Source organism: Pteropus medius, unplaced genomic scaffold (assembly GCF_902729225.1).
Source record: "Pteropus medius unplaced genomic scaffold, Ma_sr-lr_union100, whole genome shotgun sequence".
In the NCBI taxonomy this organism is placed as follows: Eukaryota; Metazoa; Chordata; class Mammalia; order Chiroptera; family Pteropodidae; genus Pteropus; species Pteropus medius.
This window is the reverse complement of record NW_024349802.1, coordinates 18,545,519-18,569,298: the sequence shown is the minus strand read 5'-3', so window position 1 is coordinate 18,569,298 and position 23,780 is coordinate 18,545,519. Positions and strand designations below refer to the sequence as shown.

At 49.8% G+C, this 23,780-nt stretch overlaps 1 protein-coding gene across 9 annotated transcripts in view; it reads left to right on the top strand.

The window, feature by feature from the left end:
- Positions 1-3,054: 3,054 nt before the first annotated feature.
- Positions 3,055-23,780, top strand: part of TNIP1 (TNFAIP3 interacting protein 1) — a 41,408-nt gene continuing 20,682 nt past the window's right edge. For 2 of the 9 annotated variants that reach the window (XM_039836575.1, XM_039836576.1), the window contains exons 1-6: positions 3,055-3,213; positions 12,685-12,781; positions 17,735-17,906; positions 19,101-19,235; positions 20,602-20,687; positions 22,130-22,213. In XM_039836575.1, the coding sequence (XP_039692509.1) occupies positions 17,771-17,906; positions 19,101-19,235; positions 20,602-20,687; positions 22,130-22,213 (441 nt within the window). In that variant the 5' untranslated portion in view covers positions 3,055-3,213; positions 12,685-12,781; positions 17,735-17,770. Of the gene's footprint in view, positions 3,214-11,292; positions 11,399-12,684; positions 12,794-17,734; positions 17,907-19,100; positions 19,236-20,601; positions 20,688-22,129; positions 22,214-23,780 lie in introns of all 9 variants that reach the window. The other 7 variants (XM_039836573.1, XM_039836574.1, XM_039836571.1 and 4 more) reach the window with 7 other exon arrangements.

The following is a 23,780-nucleotide window of genomic DNA, read 5'->3' as shown; positions in this document are numbered from 1 at the left end:
GTCTTGACCTCAGAGGGTGGTTGGGAGATATATTATGTAAAAATGTAGGCCTAGCACACAGCTAATACTCCACAAATGTTACCTTTTAATAGTTTTTAATATGCAGCCTCCACTTCTCTTTAGGCACTTGATTTAGAGCTCAGTTATAGGTGTTTTGGGGGGTATGTTTTTTATTTCCCTAAAATGTGAATTTAGGTCTGACTTCGGAGCAGCCTTGGTGGAGGTGGCAGAGGGGGAGAGAATGGCAGAAAGGAGAGTGGGAAGCTGCATGTGTTCAAACAAAACAATAAAACAAAACACAGGCCTTTTGATTCTCCTCGCAGGTGGGGCTTTGTGCAGGTGGTTGTTGTCACTCTGGAAGAACAAGAGGTTCCCAGCTGCCTGAGTCACTTACCTCCCAGCATCAGGCCCAGTTTCCTGGCTTGGAAATCACCTTCTATATCTGGGGGGAACAGGGGGTACAGGCTACAGGGCCTGTTGTTTCCCACGCTGCCAGGCCCCCAGAGTATAGGGTCTCATAGTGGATGTGGATGGTGGGATGGAACCCGGGAGACTGTATTCCTGGGTTTAACTGTGAAGTTCTACCCAATGCATGAATCTACATCCATTGTTTTTCAAATGCCTTCTGTGTGCCAAGCTTTGGGCTTTATTCGCATTATCTCATTTATCCTCATGATCACCTCAGGGGTAGGTACAATTACTATCTCCATTTTTCAGAGAAGTGCTGAGGCTTAGAGAGGCCACCCAAGTAGGAAGTGGTTGAGAAGGGGCTAGAACCCCATTAGTTAGATCCATAGCTTGTGTTCATAATGAGTATTGCTGAATTTTTGTAAGAAAGTAAGAAAAAGGGGGTGGCTCCATAGTGTGGTTAGCACGTTTGCTTTACACGCAGAAGATCCTGGTTTCGCACCCCAGGTAAAGCCACGGACCATACCCCAGGTGCGCCAGGCTCCCCCCAAGTGCAGCCCTGAGCATGTGGGAGGAGCCGCCTCGTTTTCAGAAATCCAGTTCTTGAGGGGAAACCGCAACATCTATAGGTCAGGGGTGGAATTGGGCAGGGGGAGGGAGGGGTGGATTAAAGAGAGGAAGAAAAGAAAGAAAGCAAGAAAAATCATGACATTGTAAAGACAATATGGTGCAGTGGAAAGAGCACATACGTCTGGGAGCCAAGGTCCTGGATCCCAGCCCTGGTTGCCTCACTCAATGTCTCTGGCCTTGAACAAGTCCTTTACTACACTGAGGCCTCAGTTTACCTACCTGTCAAGTAAGGGATTGCGATCAATGGTCTCTAACATGGTGGATGTTCTGAAGTCAAATTAAGACTTAAAAGGATGAGAGGGGTGGGTGTGGTTATGACTTTGAAGAGATGAATTGTAATTGTTAAGAGAAATTACCCAAAAATAGCAATATCAGGCAAAAAAATGACTGTGATCTTTTTATGTCATACTAGAGCATTGTCCAAAAAGCCCACACAGGAGTTCATCTGGGAATGAAACTATTTGCCTAAGTCTCTAAGATCAGACAATTTATAAAAATAGCTGAAATAGACTGGAAACAAAATGCAAATAGTTGGAGACCTTTCATTGTTTTTAAAGTAAATTTCAGTGTTCATGAGAAGATTTGAGTTGGGATTAGGAATAAAGCAATCTAGGAAGAGGCAGTCTGGGAGGTACAAAGAGCAGGAAGAAAGCCGGTTCGGGGAGGGGAGGCAGTAGATAGAGGTGATGCTGGGGAGCGTCGACACAAAGATTCTTATCTCTCCGTGCCCTCACCTGCTGGTGACACTCAGTGGAGTTTTGGTGTTTGCATCCCTCATTCCTTCTCTCTCTTCAAAATCAGGGTAGATATATACTTATTTTCATAATTAAAATGAACTAGAATTAATATTGTTTTGAGAATTTGGAAACACCTTTGAAGTACCTGAAAACATCCCAGGATGTCACAAAGCCCGAAAGAATTCTTGTATTAAGCATATACTTGGGTGGGGGTGTGTGTGTGTGTGTGTGTGTGTGTGTGTGTGTACACGTGCCTGTGCGCGTGTATTCATACAGTCACAGTTGATTGACAGATCTTTTTGTAAAATGAGGGCCTGTGTGAAATAGTTCCCCAAATCCTTTGAGAATGAAGATTTGTCAATGACTGTTTTCAACAGTGTCAGTGAAATGAGTTTTTTGTGATAGGTTTTTCACAAAGATATATTTACTCAATTTAAAGAGCTGTCCTTTTTCCCAAGATCAGGCCCTTCTACTTTCTGAAATTAAAACTTACCCTCTTTTAAATAAAATGATCTTAAAAATAAGTGTTCCCAGCTTAAACTAAGTTACTGTTCCATATGGATCTGGGAAATCCCACAGCTTATTTGAATGATCTGACCCACATAAAGTATACCAGATAGACAGGGCAGGAGGCCGGCTCTGGATTTGCCCACCTGGCTTTGAATCTTGGTTCAGTCGCTTACTGAATTATCTAACCTCTCCGTGCTTCATATATTTATTTATGGCTAAAAAAAAAGGGGGATGGGGGATAAAACCCATCTCAGGAGGGTGGCTGCGTAAATTAAAGTAAAGCATGCAAAGTGTTTACAGCGTCTGGAGCAGTAAATGTTAGCAATAACAATAAGATTCCTGAGGGGTCCATGCAGCTCGCAATTTCTATGAGCTCTGCTAAGAAGTCCGGGACCGCCCGGACCGAACTCTGGGGCCCTGAGCACTAGCTCTGCGTTAGTTCCAAATGACTACGTGCCTTTTGGCAAGTTCCTTCCCTGCTCTGGCCTGGGTGCCCCTCCGCACCAAGAAGGAGTGGTCACTGCGGCTCGTTCTCGCTCTGAAGTTCCGGTTTTCAGGGTGGCCGCAGCCTCATTCCGGCACCCGGGGCTTCCGGGGCACTGAATGCCGTGAGGAGCTGCCCGGACCCAGCACGCGATACCCGCGTCCACTAGGCCAGCTCTCCGGCTGTTTACCTCGCTCGGTCCCGCCCCGGCGGCCGCGGGCACGCCCAGAGAACGCGGCGCGATTGGACGAGCGACCTGTCAATCGTCCGGGACTTTCCCAGGGGTTGGGCAGCCCGGCCCCCAGCACTTCCTCGTCCCGACCCAGTCCCGGGAGCCGGTGGAGTGCTGCGGAGCCAGAGCCTGGCCTGGGCCGCTAGCTCGTCCCCGGTCTCAAGGCTGGACGCAGAGAGTGGGGAGCTGTGCCCCCAGGGCCCCACCCTCGGGTAAGCCGGCCAGGCCGAAGCGGGGATGGAGCGGCAGGAAGGGAGTCCTGGACCGGGCCGTTCAGAGCTTCGGCAGTGACTGGGCGTGGGGTGGGAGGTCAGGACCGGCCAGGTGGCCTGGGTTCTCGGGCTCTTGGGCTCCCGCGCGCGATGTCGCAGGGCGCGGGCACCTGCCGGGGTGGCTGGGGTCGGACTGCGTGGGGAATCCCTGCCCGGAGCGGAGGGTGGTTGCGCGTGCGCACTGCGCGGGCGAGCGCGTCTGGAACCCGTGCTGGCGGCTGGGTGCGGGGCATGTAGGCGGTGTGCACCAGCCAGGTGGGGAGGAGTGTGCGGGCGTGTGGGTCTGTTTACAGTGTGGGAGACCAGTTTTGGAAGCAGTGTGCACTTGTAATGAAGAGGAAAATAATTTATTGGGAGCTTTCCAAGCGCTGATTTTAACCCTCTTTACATGTGTTAAACTCATTTAATATGTCACATCCATCCTCGAAATGAGTAGTATTATCTTTCCCATTTTGCAGTTTAGGAAACTGAGGCTGGGGTCACACAGCTAAGGAGTTGCAAAGTCAGGATTCGAAAGCTGGCATTTGGCTTCAGAGTTCTTGTTCCACTTTCTGTTGAGTGTGTGTGTGTGTATTTATATATACATGTGTGTGTGTGTGTGTATTATTATTGTGTGTGTGTGCAATATATATATATATATATATATATATGCAGCATTGGAGACATTTGTGTGCATGTGCAGGGTAGCTGTAGTGAATTTCTGGGAGTGATTTTGGGTGTAGAGTTTCTACGAATGGATGACTTTTCCATTGTAGAACATTTGTGTACGTGTATGTGTGATGTGTATGGAAGCTATGGCATTATACATCCATTAATTGTGTGTATGGGAGTGGGTGAGAGTTTTTGAGCTACATACTGGGTGAGAGATTGCGTTTTGGTTGAGGGGCGGGACTTTTGTGGATGATGCAGAAGAATCAAAAACATCCATCTCCACCTCCTTGCAGAATGACAGTGCAGCGAAATCTGTGGATTCCTAATGCATCATTTTTATTTCACAGTATAGTCAAAATGGAATTTAAGCAGCGCTTACTCACTTTCTAAACAGTGGGGTATGGTAGAGGGGAATTCAGCATCTGAAGAGAGGTCAGGAAAGGGGACTCTCAAATTTTTTTTTTTATTCCTTGTAATGGATATTGCATTAAGAGGCTAGAATATTTTTTAGTACAAACTCATGGCAATCCCGCGATATTGTATTACTATCTCTATTTTATAGCAGCGAACCGAGGGCAGTGAAAAAACCAGTGATGGTAATAATAACAGCTTACATTTACGAGCACCTACCATGTGCCAGGCACAGTGCTTTACATTCAGTATCTCATTTAATCTTTTTAACAACCTGAGGAGGTCATCACTGTTAGTAGTCTTAATATTCAGTGAGGAAGCTGAGGCCCCAAAAGGTTGACTTGCCCAAGACTAGTAATTCCTTTTTCTTTTTTTTAGGCAAGCTTACAACCTCACAGATTGCAAGGACCTTGTCACCTTACAATCCCTTCTTTTTTAATATATTTTTTACACCTATAGCACCTGGTCTTCCATCCAAGTACTAACCAGGTCTGACCCCGCTTAGCTTCCAAGATCAGATGGGATCGGGCTTGTTCAGGGTAGCATGGCTGTAGACAAGACTAGTAATTCTTGAACCCTAGGCCATGTTCCCTTTTCACTGACCAAGGCTTCTGTCTTGGCTGTGTCCTGGGAAAATAATGTGATCAAGGACTGGCGCTTCATGGAAGCACTTGATCATGTCCCTCTGGAAGCTGTAGCCATGAGTGTCCTGTGTTCTACGTACTTTTGTGACCTTGTTTTCCCCCACCCATAGCTGTCCCATGGATATGGTGTGGCACTCATGCTGAGGGTTGGTGCCTGCCCCTATGCCCATACCAGGTCCTTTGGGGCCCCAGGAAGCTGTGGGGTCTGACTCATACCCTTACCCCTAGTGCTGCTTATGACTTGGGCCCGGATGTCCTGGGTTGGGTCGGGACAACCTGATTTGAGTACCTCAGAATCGTAAGAGGTCTTCTGTCTGCCTCCTTCTCTGGGCACTACTGGATCCTACCTTACCCCATACACTCATTGCGGTTTAGCCATGGCATCTACTTTTTCCCCCTCTGACATGCCAAGTTTGTACTGTTCCTTCTGCCCCTCCGACATGCAAGTATGTGCTGTTCGTTCTGCCTAGAACACCTTTCCCCATCTCTTTCCATGGCTGGTTCTTCCTTCTCTGTCAAGTCTCAGCTCAAATGTCACCTCTTTGGAGGGGCCTTCCCTGACCTTTCTATGCAAAGTAGCCCCTTTTTTCACTTTCTATCATAATACTATTATATTTTTTTCATATATTTATCATGCTCTGAAATCTTGTTTATTTGTGAATGAGAAAGTATATGCGTAGAACTTAGTGTCTGGCCTGTAGTAATTTCAGTGTTTACTATGTTGTCTTTCTCTTTTCCTAGAATAGAAGGATGAGAGCAGGGACTTCTTTAGTTTCACGTGTGTATCCCTGACCCCCGGATAAGAGTGTCTGGGGTAAGGCTGTCCTGGCTTTGTTCATGGATGAGTAGAATTGAAGAAAGTAGAAAAATGGTACATTTCACAGATGAGGAAACTGAGGCACTTGTCTCAGAGCGCTACTGGTAGAGTCATGATGAGAACCAGAACTTGCTCCCCTAGGCATTTTTTTTTCCCTTTCTGATAGTATGTAAACGTTTCTTGTGCTCCGTGCTGTGCAGTGTGGCTTGATGCTCTGGGGCATAAGGAAGTGGCTCTGCCCTCTAGGAACTTGTAGTGGGATGGGGAGAAGTTTGCTGTGAGCACTGTCTGGAAGCCATTGTGTGCCAGCAAGTGCCTGGCAGTAAATCTAACTGGAGTGCGGAGCAGTTTGGGGGCGCTAGGTGGGCAGGGAGCTTCTGGAGGGAGGCAACTTTAATGCCAAGCCCTAGAAAGATGATGTGGTGCAGAGCAGGGCCTAGGTCCCTTCTGGAACTTAGTAGACTGGGTAGACTGGGCAGCGGATTTGGTATAAGGCTCTGCTAGGTTGGGGGAGCTGACCAGCTGGGCTAGGAAAAACCCTAAGATCTTGACTGCCAGGTAAAGAAGTGTCAGTTTTTCCATGCTGCCAGCATTGGGAAGTGGTTAGAGTAGTTGGTTGGCAAACTTAGCGTGCATCAGAATCACCTGGGTGGCTTGTTAGATCTCTGGGCTGTGCTCCCAGAGTCTGATCCAATAGGTACTGGTGATGTTGCTGCAGCTGGTCTGGGCCACTCTCTGAGAACCCCTGGTGTGGAGCGCACCTGCGCTGGTACTGCCTCTGCTTCCTCATCTGTGAGATTCTGCATGTCAGTGCTACCTTCTAGACAGGTGCCAACTAATGAGACAGTGCGTGTTAAGCACTCAGTGCCGGGCTAATGCCAAGTAAAGCCAATAGTAAATGCCCGCTGCTGACCTTTTTAACAGTGATAATCATGAGGATGGTCCATTTTTTCCATGCTTTGGGGAAACTTGCCTTTGACTCTCTGACACCTATGAGCCATGCTGTGTCCTCTCTGGCTAGGTCATCCTTGCTTTGTTTCAGAAGTCTTTTCATCCATTTGAAATAGTGGAAGCTTAGTGCAAGAGGCACAGAGGACATCTGACCCAACTTCCCCTCAGTCGCATTCAGCACCCCAGCAGGTGATCATCCAACCTCAACTTGACCCCCAGCCCAGAGTGAGGGAGCCTCTGCAGCCTCTCCCAGTGTTGTTACAGATGCTCGCTTTTGCATGCTCCCCTCCGTGCTCACCTGACCACTTTGAAGGAGGGAGAAAAGAAGAGAGGGAGGGCAGTAGCATGGTATAAAGAGGGCGCAGCTGGCCAGAGACCAACATTCTGCTTTCCTGTGTCACTACTCTCCACGCAGCCTTGGGCAGGTCTCTTCCCTTTGCTGGCTTTGGTGTCCCAGCTGCATAATGAAGGGATTACACTGGCTGGTGTCTTAGGCTATCCTCTTCCAGCTCTAAAAACTCTGTAGCCCAGTGATTGGGCCACCCTCTGGCTTCCTTGGTTTCTGAGCTCTTCCTTCTGAGCCAGGCCTTTCTGTGCCTGCTTCTCGCTGCTGCGCTGCCACTGCTGCCTGCCCATGTGCCTGCCCCTCCATTCTCTGTTCCTCTAAGAAGGGAAGGTATCTGGGGCTGTCTGCAGAGAAGCAGGGAGAAGCTCCCCAGCTCCTAGAGACAGACCTGGGCAGCCACCACCACGTTCAGCTGCAGGAAGTTCTTGATGTTTTTCCCCATGACTGGCCCAGGACAGTCACTCGTCCGATAGGAACCGATGACTGGCCTGAGGAGCAGCCGGCTCTTTGTCTGAGGGCCTTCCTCCTTGGAAAGAGAAGAGTTTCCTTCTCTTCCCAAAGACCTCACCCTGAGGCTGTTCCCTGTATCCTTGAGCACCTATGCGGTGGACAAACCGGGTAGCCCAGGCAGATGTATGTGTGTGTGGGGAAAGGGGTAGGGGAGGTGCTGTGGGAGTCGAGTCATCAAGGAGTCATACTCAGAGGCCAGAGCTGGTATTTTTAGGTTGGATGTTGGGGGTGTCCCATGAGTCAGGGGTTTGGTCTCCACCCACACTAGAGAGCACTTGCTCCACTCTGCTAGCCGGCAGACTGTCCTCTGCCTTCGTCATGGCCCGTTTCATCAGAGGTCTGAGGAACTGTGGTCCCTCCACAGCCTCACTTCTGCCTCTGCAAATGCTACTACCCCCCACTCATGCCAGCCCCTGACTTTGAGAAAATACAAAGGAATCGTTCAGACATAGAGGGTAACATGCAGATACCTGGGACCCACCTATCTGGCTTAAGAAATACTATAACACATATTCTGTGCACCTGAAATGTCTCCCTGATCATCCCCTTCCCCTCCCCTCTAGAAGTTGCAAGGCTTCTGAATTTAGAGTTTATTCTCTTGCATTCCTCTATAATTTTATTATAAATATATGCCTCCCCAAACAGTACGTAGTATTGTTTTGTGTGTTTTAAAATGTTACCTAAGTGCTGTCAGACTTGACTCTTTTGCAAACTGCTTGTTTTGCTTAATATATTTGTGAGATTCATACATGTTTATATATCTAGCTCTGGGTCACTAAAGTTTCATTCATTTTTTTTATGGCTGTGTAGTATTCCCTGGTAGGAAACAGCCCCAGGATATTTACTCGTTTTCTTCTTCATTAGGTAATTTCCAGCTTTTGCTGTTAAAACAAGACACTTTGGCTTTTAGCTGAGTATTGTCACCACCGTGTAACTGTCCCCTTCCTAGCCCTTATGGCTCCTGATGGGGTAGCACTTTATAAAATCTACAGAGAGCTCTATGGTTTCTAGTTGGTTCTCACATCATTTCATAGGGAGAAACAAGGCACGTGAGGTCTGCTTAGGGTTACCTGGAAAGGGAGCAGAGCCGGGATTTGAACCTGTTAAACCCTCTTTCCGTCATATTTAATATGAGAGAATTCACAGAAGTCGTCGTCTTCCCTCTTGAAGGGGGAGTTACACCTGGAGAATCACCTTTGTGAGATAAACCAGCTTTGGACATATTGGGGACTGGGAGGCAGAGGACAGTCAGTCAAGTCCCCCATCTCTTTTGTCCCAAGGTTGGGCCTAGTTCCCTTTGTCCCTGTAGCTAATAGTTGTGCTCCTCCTGGGCTGGGCAAGGTCCCCGCTGCCAGGAGGGAAGCCGGGCTTCTGGTCATGGAGTGTGCGCACCGTGGGTCCCGAGAGCTGCGAGGAGGTGTGCCTGACGGGAGAAGGGAAGGGGCTGGAGTCGCTTGGGCTGCCTCCCCAGCCCTCCTTACATGGCTGTTGGCCTGGGGAGTACGGGGTGGGGACCAGGGCTGTGACAATCAGGTGTAGGTTCTGCTTTGTCCCTTGGGAACTGTGTGGCCCTGAGCCAAGCTCTGCACCTGTCTGGACCCAGCTTCCTCTCCAGCAGAGCAGCTGTGAGGCCCGGTGTGAGGACCCACGGTCATGGGGGGAGCTTCGCACTTGTCCCCAGCCGAGCATAGTTATTGACAGTCTGGCGCTAACCACCTTTGTCACCTCAGGGCCAGCCCTGACCTTCCAGAAGCCAGATCCTTTCTGGCAGTTTCCAGGTGGAGACTGTCTATAGTTGCCAGCTCTCCATCCACCAAATTCGTTGATTAGAAAATATGTCCTTGGACTTCAGCTCCTTATCTGTGATCGCATCACTATAGCCTTGTCTGTCCTCGTGAAGCAGATACATAGTAAGGAGGCTCTCACCCCTGCCAACAGCCCTCCAGCCTCTTTCAGAGCCAGAACAATAGGCCTTCCCTATTGTTCTGACCTTGTCAAACCCCTTAAATTAAAAAAAAAATTATTACAGAATCTCCCTTTAAAATGTTACAAAATGACATGTGCTCATTGGAGGGAAAAATAACTCCAAAACTCAAGCAACAAACTCAAAAGGCATAAAGTGAAGGTAGAAAAGTGAAGGCTTTCTCCTGCTTCCTCTCTGCCATAATTTAAAATTAAAGTTTTAAAAACAGACCGAGTCCATATTTCCTTTGTAAAGAGCTACAAAATTACCCCTGAGGTTTTTGGTTCTAGTCCCCTACTCCAAGTTCTCCTCTAGAGCTGTGTACTAGTAGCAGTTTGGTGTGTATCTTTCCAGACCTCATGCACATTTGAGATTTATGCACACGCACACAGAGTTGTGTTTTTTTAAAAATAGTTTCCTGTTATAGATGTAAATCCATATTTTGCTTTTTCCGTTAATATTTTCTGGGCATCTTTCCATGTCATTGCAAAGCAGTCTGCCCCATTCTTTTTGATGGCTGCATTGTATTCCACTGAATGAGTAATTAAAGCAGTGCCCTCTTGATGGACATTCAGAACATTTTTGCTGTTACAAAGCACGTGGCAGTTCACATCTTTGTCCAGCCCCTGTGTACAGTACTGCAAATATTTCTAGATTCTTAGGGGATTACTCAATCAGTTACCTCTGGCCCTTTAGGTAATTGAAACCTCCTCAACCATACTTTTCTACAAGAGAACTTTGTTCTCAGCCTATCAGACATATAAGCAGGTTGCTGACATCACTGAAAAAGGGCACGCTTTACTGTGGGTGACCCAGCTATAAGAAAAACAAATGTACCTAAGGCGACATCAGTAGAAACATAATATGTAAAAGGGCGGAGGTGAAAGTTTCTGTTTGGTCAGGCAAACCACACCTGGAGTGCTGTGTTCAGTTTCAGGACCAGCTTCAGATAGGGTAGAGGTGGAGGGTTAAGGGGGGTGGTTGGGGAGGGGTGCGGAAGCCAATCCCTGTGAGGAGCAGTGGAGGGAACCAGGGCCGATTAGCTTCAGCAGAACGCTGCAAGGTCCAGTTCTCTTCAGGGCTGAAATGGAGAAGAGGGGCGTCTTGTTCTTTATATCAGGAGACCTCAGGGGCAGAGCAAGGGCTGGTGGAAGCAGAACTGGGAGTAGCCTGAGTACAGCCAGTGCTGGCTGCCTGGGGGGGCTCTTTGGGGAAGTCTGGACACTAAAGGTGATCAGCTACAGTGCTTTGGCTCCCCTGGGGACTGGATAAGCAAGGACCAAATTTTTCCTGAGCTTCCTTCCAGTCTGAGAGTCTAAGCCCTGGTGACTCTAGGTGATCAAGGGCAGACTGGGACCTGATTGCATACAGAGTTAGAGACATGTCGAGACAGGGGCTGGGAACTTGGGGGCACATTCCAGAAAGCCAACAGCAGGACTGGTTTCCTCCACCTGAATCTCAGCTCACTGCCTCTCAGGCATTTCAGTCCAGTGCAAAGGGCACCACTGCTGGAGTCTGACAGGTCAAGGCCGAAGTCCTTGTTCTGCCACTAACCAACTATGTGCCCCGAGGCAAGTGGCTTAACCTCTCTGAGTCTGCTTCTGTGGCGAGAGGAAAATGCGGCATTGTGCATCACGACACAGCCCAGGTCGTGGCATATGATAGCACTTAACCACGTCAGGCCGTCCCCCGGCTTTAGTTAGATGCTCTTGGTCTTCTTTTTCAGTGGTTCCAGCTGGCTGATGGCCCTGGTCCACCCTCCTGTCCCCAGGCTGGTGCTGTGGAGCTCGGGTCTTGGTGGCTGAGTGGAGACAGTGGGGCCTCCTCCGAGGGTGAGTCAGAGTAGAGGAGCAGAGCGAGAAGGACACAGGGGAGACGGTTGTCGTGTTTGAGGGACACAGTCCTCAGGCTTGGCTGGAGCAGGGAGGAGAGGACACCCAGTGAAGGGCTGCAGATACCATCCAGGAGTTTCTGAGTGCTTTGGGGGAGGAGACAGCACCCCTCATAACGCTTGTGGGAGGACTGATGGGTCAGGGAGATCCACTTGGGCTTTAGGAGGTTTTGGAGCTGGGGAGAGTAGCCTTCTCAAGATCAGAAGGTTGTAGAAAGGGGTGATAATAAATTGCAAGTTCTGGAATGTTAGAACTAGAAGGGGCTTAAAAGATTATCTAGTCTCCCTACTATGTTATATTATTGCTATTGTTGCAAACCCCTCCCTTTAGGAAACGGAGGCCCAGTGAGGGGAAGGTGTTTGCCCTGGTGTACCTGGGCTAGATCCCACGATTTCTGAGCCCCAGTGCTTCATATTCCACCTGACACCTGCAACCTCTTTATTATTGAATTGGTTGCAGAGACTTATTAAGTCCTTGGCTCCTCACTGGCGAGGATGCTACGGTGGACTCCCTGAGAACACACTGTCCAAAGTAGGTGCTGTGTCTTTGCTGATAGTCATCAAGAGGGCACAGCCTGCTCTTTGATGGATGGACCTAGGGCCACAGTTGCCCTCACCGTGAAATGCGTGGGGACAGATTTTTGCTTTAGTTTGCAAGGTCCTTTCGTGATGCCTCACTTCCTCTCATCCCTGGGGGGAGGGAGGAATTACAGGATATTACCAATTATGACTGAGGAAAATGAGGCTCAGGTGATTCCCAGTCTTGCATGAGTTTGGTACAGTGGTCTATGGGCTTCTTGTAACTACATATTCACTGGCTACAGTGTTGTACCAGTGTTCTTGCTTAAAGGTTATTTCCACTTACCAGAAATTAAGTAGATACCATGACCTAGCTTATTGAGCCAATGGAGGAACCTAAAACTCGTTAAAAGAAGGAGTATATGGAGCAGGAAGATTGGGAGACTTGGCCCTTACATCAGCTGAGTACAGTTATGGGACTGCCTCAGCCTTTTACTAAGGACCTGCTATGTACCAGGTACTTAGCTGGGTATTATACACACTTTATTATTATTTTGGAAATTTTATGATAAAATGAATATGTTCCTTGTTAGGTAAATTAAATGATCAGGAAGTGTAAAGTGAGAACTCTCTTCCAACTGTACACATATTGTTTTATTTAATTGTTTTAATCTGGTACAGGTAGATTCTATTATTCCTATTTTGCAGATGAGGCAACTGAGGCCCAGAAAAGGTGAGCGACTGGTCCAGTATCACACAGCCTGCAGGGGTGGACAGAGCTGGGACTAGAGTGAGGCAAGCACAGGTGAGGCCCCAGGTGCGACACGTGAGGAGGGCTCTTGCTCCGGGTTGTGTGCTTGCACTTGAGCACCCCCTTCCATGTTGCACCCCGCGTGCCTTACCTGCTCCATGCTAAGATCCTGCCCTGTTTGAACCCTTTTTCCTGACTCTCCAGTGTGCTAGGTCCCCTCTCTTTCCTAGACTTGCTGGTAGCTTTCACAGCTTGGGTCCCTGTCGCTCCTTAGGGCAGTGCTAAGACATCCCCTAGTGTCACTCTAGTGCAGGCTCCTCCCCGTGCACATGAGGGACCCAAGGTGCAGGAGTGGATGGGCTCGCCCATGGCCATGAGAGCAGCAGCACAGTCGATGCCAGGATCCTTTGACTTTCTGTCCTCTGCGTCCCTTCCTGGAGACCCCTTCCCTTTACCCCTCTGTCACCCCCACCCACCAGTGTCCCTGGCAGTCCTTGCCTCTGCCTGGGGAAGTAATCATTGGCCACCGTGACCTCCCAACTCGCAATACCAGAAATCTACTTGGACTTTTCCCTTTGGAGCAGGGAGAACGTAACTTCCAGCAGGGTCACAGGGTATAGGTTGTCCCAGGATGCAGCCCGGGCCCAGCAGCATTGATTGAGCTGATTAAGTTCCCAAGTGGACCTCCCTATCTGTCAAGCAGATATCAGTTGTGCCTTTCTCTCAAGGCTGTTGTAACAATCACATGGAAAAACAGTGCTTGGGAAACTACTAGGTATTTTGCAAATGTTGCTGGCTATGCAGATTCATATCATTTGGGGGGCCAGGGAGCCCCCCCCTCCTGGAGTCAGCACATGACTAATCACAAGAGAGCCTCAGATAGGCTGAAGCATTTTAGTGCAGAAGCTGGAATGTAAGTCTAATTCCAGATCTTGCCTTTTTCAACCCTTTTCTTCTTGAGTGGAGGCTTTGATCTGGGCCCACGCTCCCACCCCCTCACACTCCCTTTAGCTGCTGCCTGTCACCCCGTCACACTGCCACCACCTCCTCCTCCTGTTTTGGGCTGGTGGCTTCTTCAGTTTCAACAGCATCACTTCAATCTTGATACTCTGTGGTTGCCGCCTGGCCTGTCTGTCTGGGCCCCTTTTTGCTCCCAAACCGGGCCTTTTTGGTTCCAGTGGGCACCCCTAGGCCCCTTGGGGCGGGCTGTGGGAACTCCCCGCCCCCCCCGCCACCCCCACCCCAGCTGAGATCTTGTTTTGGAAGAAGGTCTGCGCTGACTGTTAATGTTTGGGGAGGCAGGTTGGTGTCCCACTGCTGGAGGGTCCCCTGCTGATCTGTAGCTGCTGAAACCAGGCCCAGGATATGGAGTCCAGGCCAGACCCTGAAAGAACATGGAGTGGGGCCTCTGCTTTGCAGTGGGATCCCAGTGCAGGAACAGGAACAGAGGGCAGGGGTAGCGGGCAGGTGGAGGGAGCAGGGACCTGGTTCCAGCTCCACTCTACTCTGACTTTGATGACGTTGGTCTTCATGCTCTGGCTGTGGCAGACAGCCCTCACACCATGAGGTGTGGTCAGCTGGGCTTGTGCCCCAGGACCCCAGTGTGAGGGACAGGGTCTGTGACAGAGGGGAACAAGCTATCGGTCTTGGGGGCAGGAGAGTGATTCATCCCCTCATTCAGAGAGTTCCTGGATGCCTGGGAATGGGGCTTGGCCTGGTTCCCTTGGGGATCCCCATCCAGCTCTATCATCCTGGGAAGGATTCCTCTCTCCAGGAAAAGTTACAAAAACCACACTGACTAGGAGGAGAGTTCCTGCCTGCCTAGTAGTCATCCTGTAACTGCCGCCGACCATCTGGACGTGAGGTCAGCGGGATGTGGAAATTCCCCATTTCTCTCTTTGTCTTTACTCCAGAAGTCCAGGCCCTCCCTTGGGTGGCTCCTCTGATCTCCAGAGAGGTTTTTCTCAAAAGTCGGCTGTTTTGTCTTTGTTCCCACTGCCTGGCAGCCTGTTCTCTCCCCTGGCCCCCAAGCTCTGCCTGCCGAGGCTGTAGTTGGGGAGAATAGCACTGCCGGCCCCCTCTTTCTCTTTCCCTGAACCCCTGCCCCGTTGGTTGCCCAGTGCTGAGGGAGAGCTTGAGTGTTGTGTGGTTTGAAGGATGTGGAGATGGGTTTCAGTTCCTCTGTCCTGCATCCTGCTGTGTCTCCTGGTCTTACATCTAGGCATCTCTGAGGGAGCATGGCTGTTCCAGCTCTGATTCTAGAAGAGTATGGTTATCCAGAGTGCCTCTGGTCAGTGGGTCACGGTCAGGCTGTCCAGATGATAGCCTTTCAGGAGGCAGGGTCAAGGTCAAGGGCTCTGGTACTTTCTCTTTCTGCTCCGATGAGAGGTTCATCGAGGCTCTATTCTGGACCACTCTGAGGATACCCTCAGACAAAATGGACTCGGCTCCTGCTCTCATAGAGCTTCTAATTTACTGGGCAAGCCAGATAGGGAGCAAAAAGCATACCCAAATTATCATGTAATGTCTACTGCGAGTTCTGTTTAGAGTGAGTGTAGACTAATAAGCAGGAACCAGGACACCTGCTGCCGCTTATCAGCAAAGGTGACTATAAGCCCATCCAGCTCTTGGTCTCCCCATTTGTGAACTCCATTCAGCTGTCAGTCATGGCTCACCTTTCAAGTGCCAGACCTGTGTAAAGCAAGATCCTGCCTCCAGGAAGTTCTCAGTCAAAAGTATGAATGCTTACAACAGTCAGATACATTCCATACTGGTCAGTAAGTTTTTCGCTGGAGTGGCACATGAGAAGGGTGAGCAGAGGCGAAGGACCAGGCCCCACATCTACCAATATTTTTGAGCACCTTGCTCTATGCCAGACACTCTACTAAGTGCTTTACCCACACTGTGCCTTAATTTAGTGAACACTTCAGAGCTTTCTTGCTCTGCTGTGTAACATTGACCTTTCAAGTTAAAAACAAGTCCTCCCCCCCTAAGCTAAGTGATGAAGTTTGTATTGGGTGTGTAGGCAGCTGTCCTTTGCCTGTATGGGGCCCAGCCGGGCGTGGGTGCACCTTGAAGTGTGTATTCATTGTCTGTCTTTGGGGCAGGGGTCCTGTTCGCTAGAACTTTGTTTTTCTTTCTGGCACAACTCTTTCTCTGGTAATGTGGACCCTTAGTGCAAAATCCTTGTAATTTCTTATGCTATAAGGCAGGGGAAACAGCCCAGAGGGTACCTAATAGCCAGGTGTTATCCTGCAAACAGCTCGAACTCCTGTCAGTGAGTCTTGGGTGGGGGAGCTCTTAGAGAGTAACAGGGGTTTAACTCAGCTTTCTTAGGCAGAGCTAGATTTGCATGTAGGCTCTCACTTGCTGGCTCTGTAATCCTGGCTGAGTTACTTAACCTCACTGAGCCTCCCATATGAAATGAGGATAATTTAGTTATGTATCTTAAGGTTGTTGTACTGCTTAACTGAGATAATACATCTCCCAAGAAGTGTTTAATGCAGTGCTTGGCAAGTAGATGATTAATGAATGGTGGCTGTTATTATTAGTCTTTTTTCACTTTTTTCTTTCAGGGAGCACTGTGTGGGTGCTCAAAGGGCCTTTGGGGATTCCTGACTGAAACAATTTTTGCCCTGGGGGTGGTGATCTTGGGAGGGAGGTTTTGGGGCCCCAAGTCCTTCTGAGGTTCCCAGTGCAGGCCTTTGGAGCTCTTTTGTGCTTAGAGAGCTCTTTGTAGATGGAGCTGGAGGTTGGATTAATTTTTCATTCAGCCTTGCGGTTTTTTGCACTTAACTGTTCTCTCTGCCTGGAATATTCTTCCCCCAGATATCTGCATGGCTAGTTTCTTCACCTCCTTCAGATTTTTGCTATAATAACTCCTTCTCTGTGAGGCCTTTCCTGACAGCTCCATTTAAAAATTAAAGTCCCTGCCTCATATTTCCCTGTTTAATTTTGTCTATAGACGTTCATTCTCTCTCTCTCTCTGTCTTTCTCTCTGTCTCTCTCTCTCTCTGTCTCTCTCTCTCTCTCTCTCTCCACCACTAGAATGTAAATGCCACGAGGGATTTCTGTCTATTTTGTCTGCTGATAATTGCTCAGCACCCAGACTAATACCCAGCAGAGTAGATGCTCAATAAATTTTTGTTGAATGAATGAACAAATGCAAGAAAGTAATTTCTCTATTAAGTCACAGAACTGGGATTCTGAAATCACTTTGCAGAGTGGTTACAAATGCAATAGAGCAGATGAAATTGAACAGATTAATGCAAAACACTTGCTGCGCAAGTAGTGGTTTGGCGGAAAATTCATGTATTCGTTAGAACTGGAAGGGACAGGCCATGCATGACATGAGACTTGAGGAGGAGGGTGACATTGTCAATTAGTATATTAAATATTAGTCAGGGTTTTTTCTTCTTTTAAAAAAAGATGATATACATATAAATGGAACTTTGGATTGGATTGACTTGCTTATATCCCTTAGGGCACAAGCATTTCACTGTAAAGATCACCGATTTAGCGTAAAACTTTCATTTCCCCTGCTCAGAGAGGGGAAGGGACTGCCCATGATTTCACAGTGAGTTAATGGTTAGAATGTTTATTCATTCAGTGTTTATTAGGCATTCATTTCTTAACTAATACTGCGTTAGGTCCTGGGGATGCAGTGATGCAGGGTCCCTGTTCTGGACCCCACCAAGAGGACATGAACTCAAGTTTTTTGACTCCAAATCCGGTGCTCTTCCTTGTACTCGACATCACTCATGACAATTGATTGCTTTTCCAAATGAACCAGCAGTGCAGTGAGGCTACTCAGAGAAACTGATGCAATTCTTAGGTTGCATTAGTAGAGGCAGAGCATCCAGATCAAAGGAGGTGACTGTTCTGCTCTGCTGTATTGTGGCCAGACCAGCCTGAAGTGCTGTGTTCTCTTATGGGTTATTTGGACTGCCTTCTGGGGCACCTCAAGGGCTTGGCCAGCCCCCTGATTCCCTGCTGTTGTCCTTACAGCCAGGCGGGCACCACGGCAGGGGCTGAGCCACCCTCATGGAAGGGAGAGGACCGTACCGGATCTACGACCCTGGGGGCGGCGTGCCTCCGGGAGAGGCGTCCGCAGCTTTTGAGCGCCTAGTGGAGGAGAATTCCCGACTAAAGGAAAAAATGCAAGGGATAAAGATGTTAGGTAAAGCAGACCCTGCACTCTCCCCGCAAGCCTCCTCCTTGTAGCCTGCAGTGCCAGCTGGCATATGCCTCCACCCACATCATCCCTCTGTCCCTCCTGGCCCCGCATTGGCTCCTGCCCCACAGCTGTGTCTTTATGGACTTCCGTAGCATGGTGGCAGCATACCCAGCCCTAAGTCCCCAGCACTCCCGACCGTGATGGCAGGACTCAGAATACCGTGAGGGACTGAGAAAGAAGCATGGGATTGGGGAGAGAGAGCTGGAAGGCTCAATTTGTGGATGTGGAAAAAGAATGGCCTCGTCTTCCAGAAGCCCCAGAAAGGGGGAGAGCTGACATCACCGGGGCAACCAGAGTATGGTCCCCTAGTGTTGGCGCAGGGAGCTGAGCTTGGCTTGAAGCAAGATGGGAATAGGTCCCTTGATTTCTCTTTTCCTGGCTTTTGCTCAGGCTGTCCCCACTGCCTAGAGCAACCCCATCTACCTCCACATGCCCGACTTGTCCCCGTACACAGCACTTAGCTCAGATGCCATCTCTTCCTCCATGTGAGACATTCATTGATTTCTCTGTCCAGAGGGGTCTCTCTTTCCTCCAAACTCCTAAACCCTTCCTTTGCCTTGCTGCCACCTTCTATGGGCTTAGGCTTCGGGGACAGGCCCAGCCCCCCGTTTTCCAGATGCTTTCTCCTTGCTTCGCAGATCTCTGCGGGATGGCAGACTGGGGAAGGAGGGGTGGAGTTTCCCCTCCCTCACTTGTGGAGGAAGGAGACCTGAGGCCCGGGGTGGTTGGCATTGCTGAGGGTCTCATCCCTTCAGGCAGTCCCTGACTTTGGGGGTGTAGGCTGTGAGTAGCCCCCGGGTGCCATATGGTAGGCCTAAGAGAGCCCCTGGCTTTCTGTGGAGTCCCGGCCAGGGGGGGCAGGAAGATGGGGTGGGATGGGGTGGGGCGGGGCCAGGAGGTTGTTCCCCTCCACTCCTCTTTCCCTGACTGTGGGGTCCTCTTCCTTATTGGCTTGCTTCCAGTTGTGGGTCAGAATGATGTGTGACCCACTCAGCCCATAAGGTGATGGCGAGAGTGAAGTCCAGGGCCTGGAGCTTCAAAGGCCAGGCTGAAGCAGCTGACGGCCTGGGGCGGGTGGAACTGATGCACAGAGCTGAGTAATGCCTTTTGCTCCTCCTTTCTCCATTGTCCTCCCAGGGGAACTTTTGGAAGAGTCCCAGATGGAAGCATCTAGGCTGCGGCAGAAGGCAGAGGAGCTGGTCAAGGACAACGAGCAGCTCCCACCACCATCGCCCTCTTTGGCTTCCTTCGACCATCTACCTGAGCTCACAGGTCCAAGGGGAGCCTGGGTTGTCCTCTGCCTCCCTTGTGCTCATGACTCCCTAAACCCCTTTCTTGTCCAGAAGTCCAGATCTCCTTCATTTACCCTGGGGCCACACACCATCCTTCCAGTCATGTTTTGGCTACAGTGTCCCCCAGAAGGTCGGATTTGGATAGGACTTCAGAATAATCTTGTCCAAAAATGGCTGGTGACTCAGCATTCCTGAGGCAAATATTAGTTATGGATCCCAACAATGGGATCAATGGGATCCATCCCAGATGTGGCCTCAGGATCTTTGTCAGTGTATTCAGCAAATATTTAATGAGCAGCTACTAGGTGGCAGGCAGGGTGCTCCAGGCGGCTGCTTCAAGTCCCTCAGAGTTGGCATATGAGTCAAAAGCTCTCTGGTCCGGTCTCTTACCTTCCATTGTACACTGGGAAAGCTGAGGTCCATGGAAGAATCTGGACCCGCCTATTAGCCTGCTGTAGTGTATGTCAGATGTAAAGTTACATATATTAACTATTAGAGGAAAACACTGCCTGTGGCTCAAGGGTAAAGTCCTGTGTGTGGTCACCATGCATTCTTCTGGCGTGTCTCTGAGTCTAGAGGGCAAGGTCTGGAACTAGGGAGGAAAAGGGCTCCACATAGGGGCTCAGAGGCCTCCTGCTGCAGCCCCACCTACAGTCCCTGCCCAGGCCAGTGTGCCAGCCTTCCATCGGACTGCCAGCTACACTGGCTGAATGGACAGATAGAGGAAAGTGATGAAATCAGAGTCATCACTTTGGGTGCTTCCAGTCTCCACTTGTCCATTCAGAAGTGTTTCTGAGTCCCGGATCGCTGCCGGACCCATCCGCAGAGGGAACCATGCAGTTATTCTCAAGGGGCCCCCTGCAGCAAGAGCCCCAGGAGACCGCGGAGGGAGAGCTAAGTTTGAGTCTTGGTTTTGCAGTTGCCGGCTATACGACTGTGGGCCCGTTGGTGACCTTTCCAAGCCTCAGGTTCCTTACCTTTAAAGTGGGAGTACAGAGCTGTCATGAGAATTGACTGAGATAGAAATATAAAAGCACTTTGTTAATTGTAAATTGTCATCCTTGTCATCACTGAGGCAGGTCCAGGGTACCAACGAGCAGTGGCCACCTTGGGATTTTTCCAGCAAGTCCAGGGAAGATGGTCTCTCTGCCCAGGTTCTGTCTCTGTCATGCCAGGGCTGGTCATTTCCCCAGGCTACCTGGCACTGGTGGGACCATGTCCCATTTTCCCAGACTCATGTAGAAATTCTGTCTGAGAACTGTTCTGGCCAGGACTGTTCTCAAGGGGGTGGGATCTGGGCTTTTCCCCTTCCCCTGCTGCTCATCCATGTTTTCTTAATTCTCCAGGAAAGGATGCAAATGTCCCAGTACCGCCCGCTGACCCTGCACTCCTTAGCGACAAGCCAGAGCCAGTCCCAAAACCACCATCCAGTGTAAGTTGTATTTGGAGTTCTGGCCGAAAGTTGCCTGGACTTGAAAGTCTTGTTAGCTGCACAAAGACGGGAAGAGAGGATTGGGGTCTAGAAGCCTAGGTTCTGACTTGATGTGTGATGTTGCACGGGCTGATCTCAGTCTCTCTGGGGCCTCAGTTTCCTCATTTCCAAATGAAGATCTTAGTTAAAACTCACTGGGAAGACCCTGGCATGCACAGGGTCTTCCCTTATACCAAGTTGCATAATATGAAGCAGGTATTGATTGTGCACACGGCCAGGAAAACAAGGTAGATGTGGTGACATGGAACTCATATTCTCAAAGGAAGTTCAGAAACTGTCTTCTGTGGATTTGCCTCGAAGTTTCATTTGGTATCCTAGGACTGGAGGAAACCCAAGTGATTGTATCATTTGACATTATCCTATACATCAGGGCCAGGGAGAAAAGAGCATTTTCCAAGGTCACGTAGACAGCAAGGGCAATGTAGAGGTGAAAGATTTTATAGGCCAGGGCTGAGATCCAGAGCTGGACCGCTGGGGCCACGAGGCTCAGTGGGAGCTGTGTGCAGAGCTCCTCCCATCTGTCGGCCCTTTCCTGGGACAAGGAGAGGCTGAAGTTGTCTTCGTAGACCAGGCTTAATAGCAGTCCCACAGTCAGTTGCTGGTTCAGAGAGATCATCAGCCTATCTGTTGGGAGTGGCCGAGAGTTGTAGGAAAGACTGGGAGTCCTTAGCCAACCTGGATTTGGGTGAATCCTAAAAAAAAAAAAATCTCTCCAGATTTGTTGAAGCGTCTTTGGTACCTATCCCAGATCAGCCCGCTCCTCTGGGTTGGGCTTCTCTGAGACAGAGTTGGCAAGGCTGGTATAGGACCACCTTGGCGGTGGCCACACTAACTGCTAACTGGATTCTCTGGGCAGTCAGTTAGGGACTCTTGGGCCGTGAAGGCGGCTCTGGTGCCATGGCAGGAATGTTGGAGTTGTAGGCCTTGGGTTCAGTCCCTACTTTTACATTAACAGAATGCCCTCAGTGTCCTCATCTGTCCAAAGGGGATATAAGCTTCTGACCATAATGGAGTTCATGAAAACATTTTAAAAGTTCAAGTTAAAAATAAAATCCTAAAGTTCTAACAGTTGAAGATCAGCTAGTCCAATATCTGTGTTTTTAGAGGTGAAGAAACTGATCACGGCGGGGATGTGACCTCAAATGACACAGTGGGTTGTGGGCAGACTTCTTGGGAACCCTGCTTTGTGCTCTCACATGAAGCGATGTGTAACTGCCCAGCGAGCTCAGCCTCTGCACGGAGGGACTGCCTGGGCGAACTGGATGTGAGAAGGGGTTTTGTCCTCCCATTCTCTCTCCTCCCCGCTGCTCTCAGCTGTGGGTTCCCGGAGAAGGGCTGAGGTGGTTTTCTCTCAGGCCGCCCCTACCTCCCTTTCTGCATAGGGCACCTCCTCTGAATTTGAAGTAGTCCCCACCGAGGAGCGGAATTCTCCCCCGAAGAGCGGCGGCCACACCAGGAGCCCGATGGTGAGTGGATGGCAGGTCCCTAGGCACGTCCCACATCTCCTCTCTGTTTCAGTCACCTGGCCCTGAGTGAGAGGCACAAGACCTGCTCACAGGACCTTGGGTACCCTGGAGTCACTTGGGGATACATGGGGGGCTGGAGCAGAGTACTTCTCGCTCGCATATGCAAATCCCTTGCTGGTGACTTCCCCTACTTGGGTCACACAGGCACCGATCATTGTGAAAGCTTGGGCACATTGCCAGACCTGCTGGTCTCCACTGAGCACCGGGCACCTCCACCAATTATAACTTAGCCTTTGAACTGATGGGCCTCTAGCCCAGGTAGAAAAGAAAGGGTCAGGAGGCCCAGAGTGGCTTATGGCAGGTAATTTACTCTTTTGTGCAGGCTGAGTATTAAAAAGGGTCTGTATTTGTCTCCTGGGAACTTCTGTCCCCTTGTCCTCTTTAGTCCTTGAGGGCTCTGAGAAGATGGCTGAGGAGACAAGAAATCCCTTCTCAGAAAGTATTTTACTCTCTGACCTTGGACCAGTAACTCCATCTCCTTAATGAGTTACTCAGTCTCCCCTTCCTCCCCTCCCTCACCACCCCACCTTCCCTCACCCCGCGGTGTGCATAGTCTGTGCTGAGCAAAGACAAGACAGCCTCTCTGCCCTCTGGGAGCTTGTAGGCTAGTGGGAGAGATGAGAGGATGAAGCAGTTTATGGGCCTTAAATAGAAAGCAGCATTCGCCCCCTCAGATCCTTTGTAAGGAGAGGCAGTGGGTGACGGAATGCAGAATTGAAGAAGCAGCAGTATCCCGTTGGCATGTGGTACCAACAGTATCACATAGGCATTCACTGAAAATCAGGAAGCCTAAGTTGCAGTCCTGGCTCTGCCACTGACCCACTAAGTGGCTTTGGGCGTGTTCCTTCTCCCCATACCTTGGTTTCCCAGCCTGAACTCTGAGGCTCCCCATAGCTCTGACATCCCGCGACTTCCATAATGTTTAGAGGAGGCCTGCTGCAGGAGCTGAAATGTGGGCAGAGCCAGGAAGAATGAGCAGAGGGGACACTGGGAAAGGAGCCTGAGGAGGTGTGAGGGCTCAGAGAGGGGAAGGTGGGGCCTCAACACTTGGCAGGAAGCTGGGCTCGAGGCAGTGAGCTGTAAGGTGCCACCGTGGATCCTTGGGCATGGTGTCGGCATAACTAAGGCACTGCCTTGGAAGGAGTGTTTTAGACATAAGAGGGATGGAGAGAGAGAGAGATCGATTTTGTATTGAGATTGGACTGTCTTGCCCCCGGTATGCTTCCTTTCTTATACACGCTACTAGGCTGGGATTCTAGAGCTATGATTCTTAACCTGTTTTGAGTCTTGGGTGCTCTGAGAAGCTGAGGAATGCCTGGACCATCCATCACATAAAAGTCAGGAGTTCTTGTCTCTGTGTGGCTCCTTGTTTAAGACTCCGAGCCAAAGAAGCAGTACTGTACATAGAGTGAGACCCCTTTCCTGGGCTTGCTGCACTCATGTGTCAGTTCACCCTCATGAGACCCCTGTGACGTAGCAGGGAGGGGAGGGGTGTGTGTACATTTAG